At 37.4% G+C, this 9,867-nt stretch overlaps 1 protein-coding gene across 5 annotated transcripts; it reads left to right on the top strand.

Moving 5' to 3' along the window:
• The first annotated feature begins 698 nt into the window (after positions 1–698).
• On the top strand, positions 699–9,766 carry LOC130175287 (membrane cofactor protein-like). Of its 5 annotated transcripts, XM_056385682.1 has the most exons (13): positions 700–854; positions 1,666–1,756; positions 1,863–2,045; positions 2,251–2,350; positions 2,538–2,614; positions 2,738–2,917; positions 3,044–3,226; positions 4,022–4,135; positions 5,481–5,516; positions 5,618–5,665; positions 6,124–6,175; positions 7,765–7,825; positions 8,192–9,766. In XM_056385682.1, the coding sequence occupies exons 2-13, from the start codon at positions 1,699–1,701 to the stop codon at positions 8,192–8,194; spliced, it is 1,095 nt and encodes a 364-aa protein (XP_056241657.1). In that variant the 5' UTR covers positions 700–854; positions 1,666–1,698; the 3' UTR covers positions 8,195–9,766. The 5 variants fall into 5 exon arrangements, with proteins under 5 accessions (XP_056241660.1, XP_056241661.1, XP_056241657.1 ...); XM_056385685.1 differs by lacking the exon at positions 4,022–4,135 and having other exon boundaries at positions 699–854; XM_056385683.1 differs by lacking the exon at positions 7,765–7,825.
• The last annotated feature ends 101 nt before the right edge of the window (positions 9,767–9,867 follow it).

Raw genomic sequence — 9,867 nt, 5'->3', positions numbered from 1 at the left:
AATAAAAAGGGGGAAAAAATCTCATGGCTTTTACCATTGTACATTTGGTACTATGGTTTCAACTATTTTTTTTTAGTAAAATAGTCAGAGAGGATCGTTTTTTTTACAAATACATTTAACTTTTTGCTCAGTAGGAAATGCATCACTTCCACGTTTTGACTCTGCCTGGGTTGGGTCTTTTTCATCACTCTCTGTGAATGCTTTGTTCCCATTGTTACCATGGAAATTATGGCAAACGACTGGCCACCAGAAAACAGACAGAGATATAGAGATATAGATTTCTTTTTACAGTCTGTACAATTGCAACAGAAACACATAGGCCTATAACCACACCACAATACACAGATAGCATAAATACATGACATTCACATCAGTCATAACCATTCATGGTTCAAACGAGGTCACATTTTATGGAATAGTCTTCACATTAACTTTAAAGGTAACAAAAAAAATGATGGTTACACCTTCTGCTTGTCCCCTTCGATTTTCTTTACGCTTAGGTTTAATGCTGTGTACTGACAACTTACTGACCCAACAGCTCTAAGTGGGGGGGGGGGGGGCAAAAAAGGCAGCAATATATACCAAAGGTTTTTTAAGAACCTACATACGGTTTCTTAAATCAAGATCCGTGTGCTCTCCTTTCGTCTACATTCAAGTTCCATGGTTTTAGATGGTTACTTAACATGCGATCCCTTTGGGCAGATCTGCGTCACCGTTTCTATTTCCCACTTTCCAGAGAAATGGAACGCACCGTAAGGCCACGCCCACTTCCGACAATAAGTAGCAGCGGTCAAAAACCAGTTTCACCATTTTGAAGGCGGCAGCTGCAATTGTGATTCTTTACGTGTTATTAGGTAAGTTATAATGCTTAAACAAACCCCAGTAACAAAACTAACCGAAGACAGAACGGTGATACCACGCTAACGCGACTAAATCATTGTATCACTTTCGTTTGTTGATGTTACGTGGGTTGATTGACTAGATCGCATGTATATTCTTGACTTTAATAATGTATCGATTATCAGCGAATTACGACACTAGGTAGAACACAGTTTAATACATTCCCACCACCCCAAGCACCTACTGGTCGTATTCAGATTATTAAGCTAAATCAAGAACTACACCGTTAGCTTTACTGAGACACGTTACCGCCCCGTGTTTTCTGAGGAAGGAAGACAGAGGCAGCAACACGCATGACATGCTAGTTTTAAGGGCCGACATTTGACTGCTTCATCTGAATTTTTGTGTTTTACTGTTTATAAACTTGTACCGAATATCCCGGTCGAAACGGTCGTTACAGACAAGTTGTAAAGTAGCTCGGTAAGATTAGCTGTATAAGCAGTGACACGTTAGCTAGCTAATATCGACATATCTTGAATGGTGTTTGGCTAAATGTTTTCTTATCTACGTGACAAAGGACCATAACAAGGCTGCGCGCATATACCTCCAAAGGTTAGCCAGTGACCAGTTTACAACTAAATATTTGTTATTATTTCTGATATTGGTCATTTTAACCTGAACTGACGTAATGTCGATGATTTAGTAACTGTTACCGATATCTGTTAACGTTTGCTCATATCTGTAATTCAAGAGCCAGCCTTGTTTGGTTTGAATCATCGCTAAGTTAATACTTAAATTTTTGTATTTTACGTTTTTCTTTACCAGAGAGAGAGAAGTGACTTATTGAACGATTCCGTGATGGGTGTCACTCACTTCCTTCTACTGAGCACTCTTTGTCTTGCCATTACTGCTCAAGGTGAGTGGCAGTGCAGATAAGCTTATTGTGTTTATATATGTGATTAGCTACACAAGCTGGTGTTAGGTCTTAAGTTAACGTTCTTTCTGTTTTATTCTACCTCAAGACTGTGACAAACCTCAGCCAGGACCCAACATGCAGTTGAGGGGAGATGACATTCTTCTAGAAACATTCCCGAATGGGGCTTCAGTTTCTTTTGACTGTGATGTTGGTTACATGTCTGCAGGAGGGTCTTCAACGATTGTTTGTACCAGTGGCACATGGAGTACCATTATGCTCAGTTGCAAAAGTGAATATTAGCATTTGATTTTTACATTCACATGTCTAATGGCAGCAATCATGCGCTGCCAGTTTTGACAATACTCCCAAAAATCTCATACCAACATAGAAATGAGTGACTGGTATTATCCAGTTTGTCAAGTCATTTGTGAGTATTTTCATCAAATACATTTTAGGGAGGAAATCAGTCCCTATGAGCTTTCTCTTTTTTGCAGAGAGGAACTGTGGCGCTACTGATGAGGTTATCAATGGAAACGTTGATTACCTTGAAGGGACTGAGTACGGCGCTATACTCAAGGTTGTCTGCAACCCTGGGTTAGTAATAAAACAATTACTAATGGTTTATGTTCAGTTAGTTTTTAAAATACAGTTGTGAGTAGCGTATTTCCATATAAAAATGTCCACACCCATTATATTTCCCAGTCAAAAATCAACTTATTCCAGTTAAAGTGGGTGTTCAGTTGGACAAATTTGATGATGTCTTATTTTTCCCCTTAATTAGTTTCCAGCCAGTTGGTGGCAGTAAGGAAATCCGTTGTGAAGCACAGGGGTGGACTGGCAGGTTGCCTTCATGTGAAGGTTGGTAATCTAATGTGTTACACAAAGCACATGACTAACAACAGAAACTGTACATACGACTTTCAAAATTAAAAAAAAAAAAAGCCTGTTTCCATTCTAATGGATGTCATTTGTACTTTGCAGCGGTGGTTTGTGAACCACCACCTCCGGTTGTGGGTGGCAGTTTCAATCCAGTGAAAGACATGTATTCCTATAGAGATGCTATAACATACAGTTGCCAGAGAGATTACACACTTGTGGGAGCAAAAACCATATCATGTTCAGACGAAGGAATATTAACGCCAAACCCTCCACAATGTGTCGGTAAGTGGGTTTAAATGTGTTTTTATCCCCATATTTCTCAACATTTTCCAGTGTAATCTAATTCTCTCACCTACTGTGGAGTAGGTTATTTTGAACATCTGTATTGATTTCCAATTTCTTTTCCAGCAACCGTTGAATGTGAGGAGCCTGTTATTAAAAATGCTATTTGGAGTGGGGGTGCTCGGCCCCCTTATAAATACAAATCTTTGGTGACCTACAAGTGCAACACAGGATTCATCATGGAAGGAGAAGGCAGCCTGACATGTCAAATAGATGGTAAATGGTCACCTGCATTTCCAACATGTAAAGGTAAGTCATAAATGAAGGCTACCACTTGACATAGGTCTGCAAAGACAATTTAACCTTTTTTGTTTGAATGTGATATTATACTAATTTCAATACATTCCTACAAGTGGTTAGCTTAATCAGATGATGTTTTTTGCATGGGGTTTCAAAATAAGTAAGGAAGTTGTTAGCACACCACCATTATAAAAATGGTTTCCACCGATTTTTTCTTTTTTTTTTTTTTTTTTTTTTTTTCACTCTGACTCAAAAGTCTTTTATTCATATTATGAAATAACTACTGATACTATTTAAAACTCCTTGATCATTCCATGAAGTACATTTGAAAGTATTCTCCCATAATCCTCTTTTGGCCAAATCAATTTCACAAGATCATAAAGAAATGTTGACTTAGGTACAAAGAGAAGATTTGAAGTAGCATTCAGTTATGGACTCAGTCATTTCCACAAGGCTTCAGTGCATAAAAAAATCTCTCACAGTTATATGTATAATTCTGGGCATGTTAAGATGTAGCATAAGGACAACTTCTTAAAAAAAAAAAAAGTTTAGGATGTATCATAACACCGTCAGGAGAATACTGGCCACAGTTTGTTCATGGGAACAAGTTTTAGAAAGGCAATGAGGGCCCAGTCACATAATAACAACTTTAACATAAAACAAATTTGAGCTAGTTTCTACAGCCTCTTAATTATGAATCAATAGATTGCAGTAATTTAAATGAACTACTGCATGAGTGTGATTTTGACACATCCCTGATTTCAGTATCACCGTCCTGATTCCTCCTTTTCATGTTTTTTCCAGTCATTCCAACTACAACTAAAGCCACTACTACCACTACTACCACTGCTTCCACCACTTCCACCGCTACCACCACTACCACCACTAGACCCACCACTCAATCAAAGAAACCAACAGGTAGAATCCATGTTAATGCATAACCACCAGTCCTATAGTGTGCCTGATGAAACTGTGAAATTTGATTGGGCCAAAAAAGCCTTTTTGGGGTGACAGTTGTCGATCCTAGTGATGCTATGTTACAAGTATAAACAAGCCTTCATTTTCTGCTCATATTACTTGCTGTCTGGTAAAACAGGCCTGAGTGATATGACGATGGGTGATATGTCAGAGCTGTTTACAATGACATGGACAGTTGAACACCACTACTGGATTTTTATGATTTTTCTGCATGAATGTAATGAATTATTTAACTGTACCTTGCTTTGTATCTATTGAACTCACTGGATTAGCCAAAATGGACATCTGTTTTCTCTAAACATTGTTCCTTTTTAAAATGGCAGTATACCAGATGGAGGATTTTTGTCTATATTTCTCACCCGTAATTTATAATCATTTTATGATTTGCTTCATGAGCAACCGTGATGCATTTGTGCATATGTTTGTAGTTGGCCAAAGTTTAGTAAAGTAAATTTTTTTATATATATTCCAGTTTTGACCTTTGCAGGAGGTTGCAACTTGCAGTGTAACACAATCCAGTTGGCTAAAGGGTCATTCCAACTCAGAATTCAGAACTTTTTCCCCAGTTAATATCATGGATTTTCTAAAAAGAAATCATTTGAAAACTTCAATTAAATTGACGGTACCTTGCAAAATCCTATAGCTCTACTCCAAATACTTTTTTTAATTACTTTTTAGCGATTTCATTTTTCTTCTTCGTGTGTATTCTTCTAAGCCTCATATGTTGCCTATTTTTCACTGGATTGGCTTGAAATTTGTACTAAACATCCAAAAACCCTACAAGTTTCTCAAAATACTGTGTGTGTAAAGCAAACCCTGTTGTAGTCCAGTCACACACGTAATTAACAGCGGCTCTAACACACTATAGCCATTGCTAAACACCATAATGCCCTTAACCTCAATAACAGCCCTAGTTGTTATGTCTGTATAAGATACAGTACACAGATTTTTATGCCTCCACGCCAGCGACAGCCAGAGCTGAGGTGTATTGTTTTCGGTTTGTGAAAAATTTAACACAAACATTCACTTGGGCTGAAGGATGAACTGATTAGATTTTGCTGGCTAAAGGTCAAGGTCATGGTCATGGTGACCTAAGAAACAATGGCGAAACACTTCTTAGCCATTACTCAAGACTTCACACAGACATTATGACAAAATTTCACACAAACGGTTAATATTTTATATGACTGGACGAACAAGGATGTAACCTGAAACTAGTCTGAGTGGCAGAGGCATGCAACCGCGAGCCAGTAATTCCAGTATTTCTTCTGTACTTCTGTTTCAGATCGTCTTCATCCAACTGACAAACCTACAGAGCCTGGTAAGTCATCAAAAATAATGTGTTATGTTGGATAAGTTTCTGTCCTCTTCTCTGTCCTCACCTTTTTCTTTCATTTTCTTTTTTTTTTTTTTTTTTTACAGGCAATAGAGGTAACACGGTGGGGATTGTAGTTGGAGTTTTAGTGATAGGTAAGTTTCAACTTTCATTGAACAGTAGATCAAAAATGTGACGAGATAATGTTGGCCCAAAATAAGATCACGATGTCCTCAGAAGAACAGCATGGTTATATAACAGCACACTGAGAGGGCATCATGTTCTTACTTGGGTCAACAAATAAGAACAAATTGACACATGTTCAGCCATTAGAATATACTTGTGCAGTCATGGCTGGACGTGTCACTTTGTCACTCAACTGTGGTTTGTGTTTTGTACATGAAATCCATTTTGCAGAGGAATGCACGTATGAGGTTTATATAATCATTTCTGAACTGCAATAAATTTGCTGCAATGATTTCATGATGATTTCTTTGGGACTACCAATCTAACTTTTTTTAATTTCAGGATGGTGTTAAGCACCAGTGCATTTGTTGCTTTCATGGTCAATCCTTTTCACATCATTATCTCCATTTTTATTTTCTCATCATAGTAGTCTTAGCACTCGGCGCTGGAGGTTACCTATTCTATAGGAAAAAAAAGAGGTAAAATGTTTTATTCAACTGTGCAGACTAACCATCACAGCCTGACCATTAACATTGCTTGATCGCTTTCACAGTTTCTCCAGCCTTTTTGTTTAAGTCTCTGTTTTGTATTTGGTCAACATTTTCAGACTGTCTAGCTTTTCTCTCTGTCACGTATTACTAAGTGTTGCATGTTGATGTTGTGTGTGTGTGAGGCTTTTTGGCTTGAAGGATTTTCTCTACCACAGTATCAACGTTGTCATTAGGGGACCACTTGTAATAAGCCCTTACTCTCCTGCGCAGAGCCGCCGGTCACTCAGTGGAAAAGACTCTGCCCCAAGTGCTTTATGGAGGTTTTTCTTTATCATGTGTTGACGAATGCAATCAGATGTAGAGGTCAGCCCAGTGCAACATGTAGACAATTACGCATGTTCAAGTATTAACTACTAGGTATGCATTGGTTACATTATCTGATTTCTTTATGCACACCTTTTCTAAATATAAATTTCCTATTGTTTTCAAGGACATCACATTCACATGACCAAAGAGGAAACACAGTTATAAAATGACATAGAAATTTAATGTTTCATTTGCATCAGCTGATATGGCACACCTACTCCCATGGTAAGGTCTAAAGGGTGACGGGAACACTTGGCAACATATTATCATTATTATAATTATTATTATTGTTATTATCAGCGTTATTTATTTTTTTGTCAAAACAGATTACGATTAATAATTAGAAACATTGATGTAATTTTGAAACTTGATTGTGCTTCATGGGTTAAACCAAGGACAGATAATGTCTTTAAAATTATCTTCAGCCACAGCACTGTTCAAAGTACTATCTACAGTTCCTGTTTGCTCATAAAATTTTTCTGTTGGCTTGTTTTCGGTCGCCTTGTGACACATTTGAGGAAATAAATTTTAGGAAACGCCTTGTGTTTCCTGTTGGGGCAGAGTCATTTCTGTGTAATGCCTTACAGCTCTATAGGAGAGCATCTTCAAAATCATAATTTTAAATTTTCTACAAAGTTGTGAAGCTTAAAAGTTTCACAACTTTTGGCCCGTAACGTCAGTCGATGAAGTATGATTACAAAAATGTGACCACATTTTGTGGTATTATAGCCACATAAGAAAAGCCTCTTCAAATGTTTTTTGTTTTGAATAAAAACTGAAGATCCAAATGGTACTATGTGAATTTAAGCTTTTTCCCCTCAATAATATTTCAAATCCTGGCACATGGGGCCACATGATACGAATATAAAACAGCTCTTGAACCTTTTGTTTGAGTGTAATGGCAAACTCCGTATGCAGTAATGACTGACTGTATCCATGATGATACTGTGGTGACCGCTCTCAAAAACAAAGGGGTAGTATTTTGTATCTCAAAGTAACACCCACACAAGTTTGCACATTCTGGCTGTAAAAGATTGATGTGTAGCAGCACACAGGGCTATTGTTTGTGTTTGTATGTGGTATTCTTTTGTATATTCTATATGCTGGTGAGTCAAGAGGCTGTTTGCGGTGACTTCCTTGAGTTCTGTTACCTTCCTGTCTGCTGGGTCATACATAAGCAGTAATGTTGACTAGTCATTATTGGATTACAGCTCTCATGAAAACTATCCCGACAATGTGCCTACAAAAGATGGAGAGGACTTACCACTCTCGGTAAGAAGATGGACCACTAAGCACACTTGAACTCACGTATATATGCCAAATGAACAGACAATCATGAGATAAGCAAGAACAATGTGTCACACTGTAGGCAGATAATTCCAGAATATTTCATAAGGTATGTAAATGCTTTGCTGTATTGTTGCATTAATTTTTTTCTCCCATTTCCCCTTATTATCCTGAGCTGCTAACTAACCTGGCTGTTGGACAGGTGGACAACTGCCTGTGTTACTTCTCCTCAAACCCTTCACAAATAATGTTTATTAACTTTTCCTCCTTTTCACAGCACATTAGAAGTTTTAACAATTTGTCTAACAATTCTCATTTACACAAGTTTGCTTTCTGTCTTATTTCCTGCAGTGACCGCCCTTTTCTTCCAGTATTGCGTGGTGTAAAAACACCTTGAGAGGAGGAACGCCACCGGACGAAGCGCCGAATGTACTTGTGCTCTGCATGAGAGAGGCACAGGTTCATGTAACCACCTGAAGATTAGTATCTGAATGCAAACAAGCCTCAGCAAATTGATCTCAGTTCACAGCTTATATTTCAAGTGGCTCCCTTGATAGGCCATCCAAACTTCCTTTTTTTATAATTCAATCTGGAGGTTGTCTAGGATACCTTCCTTTACAACATCACAGTAGCTTTTTCTGTTTCGTGATTATGAAGAAATTAGATTTCATGTTTATCAGAAACTTCATCTTTGCACTATGACTCCAAGCACAGCCCACACAGTCTAATATAGCTTCAGCTATGCCAATGCCTTGATACAGGCAAAATCTGTAAAGAATGTTTTACCATAAATGCAGCCGTTTGAATTGCAGTTTGTTTTTATTTAAAACAAAAAAATGTTTGATCCTTGAAAACACACTGGATAAACCCGTAACTATTGATTTATATCCAATATTACACCAATTGTGTAATTGAAATGCTTAATTCCCCAGAAGAAGCTTCTGTGTATAAAAGAGGGGCTCCTTGCTGATAAATGTGTTTCCAGTCTTGTAAAATTGACTTTCACTGTTAGAGAGTTAGAGAGAGAGAGAGAACAGTGGGAACTGTAAAACAGTCCCTAGCGTAGTGCCTGACTTAAGACATGTTTCATAAGCCTTAATGCAAATAGCCAAGTGTTTTAGCTTGTGTGTCAATTGTTTTTGAATTGCATAAATGTTAACGTACTTGTTGGATTAAATTAAGTAAATTCTTAATTGTGGGCCTACCTTAGTTTAAGGCCTCTAGTAAATCATTTGATATGTTATATGTTGGCACATTGTTCAGTGATTCGACTAGGGTGGGTGATTTGGCGGGGCAGAGGACAGAGTCACACTGAGCTGAAATGAAACGAGCTTATATTAATTGGATGGATAAATAAATAAAATATTTCTACATCTTATTAATTTTTGGAGATCGCCCCAGGGCAGTGGTAGGAGAATACTGTTTATCAGTGCCCTGTAGCTTCACCAAATTCAGTTAAATTAATTTCTGCTGATAAAGAAATTCAATTTTTCTCTAAATGATTTGCATTGTATATTTGTCTGTACCGGTTTGAATATCTGTTGATCATTCACTATCTTGAAAGAGGAGTACTTGCAGAGGAATACACAGTTTTTGTCTGTGATCACATAGAGATGTGATCTCTAAATATTTTTGCACTTGCTTAGCAATTTAACTTAATTTATTAAAATAAAACGAGTCATCTGTGGCAGTTTTTGTATCATTTTGAGGTGGAAGTGAAACTGATTTTATATTTCCACTGTCTTTTGTAATCAGTTAGCTAAATTAAACAGTGGACAATAAAGACTCACCAATGCGTTCGTAATATACTTTTAATGTGCAGATACACTATGTCTACACAAGTGTTTTTCATGACTTGCTCTCAAGGAATGGAGCATGAAAAGTTGATGAAATTCATTAAAATACTTGTGCCAATCTGTTCACATATATTCTGTTGTTCCATGTGTTATTATGTATGTTATGCATGCTAGTGAGTGAGAACGGAGCCTATGAAGTGCTCCAGAGAAAACTGCTTGTGCTTTTAATAT

The sequence above is a fragment of the Seriola aureovittata genome, chromosome 9, assembly GCF_021018895.1.
Source record: "Seriola aureovittata isolate HTS-2021-v1 ecotype China chromosome 9, ASM2101889v1, whole genome shotgun sequence".
NCBI classification, from domain to species: domain Eukaryota; kingdom Metazoa; phylum Chordata; class Actinopteri; order Carangiformes; family Carangidae; genus Seriola; species Seriola aureovittata.
This window is presented reverse-complemented; position numbering and strand designations above follow the sequence as displayed.

What these genes read in the sequence shown, in the direction of transcription:
- LOC130175287 (XM_056385682.1), top strand. Translation starts at nt 1,699, where the DNA reads ATGGGTGTCACTCACTTCCTTCTACTGAGCACTCTTTGTCTTGCCATT. An exon ending in AAGGTTGTCTGCAACCCTGG is followed by an intron (nt 2,351 to 2,537) that starts GTTAGTAATAAA and finishes CCCCTTAATTAG; the next exon opens with TTTCCAGCCAGTTGGTGGCA. An exon ending in CAGGTTGCCTTCATGTGAAG is followed by an intron (nt 2,615 to 2,737) that starts GTTGGTAATCTA and finishes TGTACTTTGCAG; the next exon opens with CGGTGGTTTGTGAACCACCA.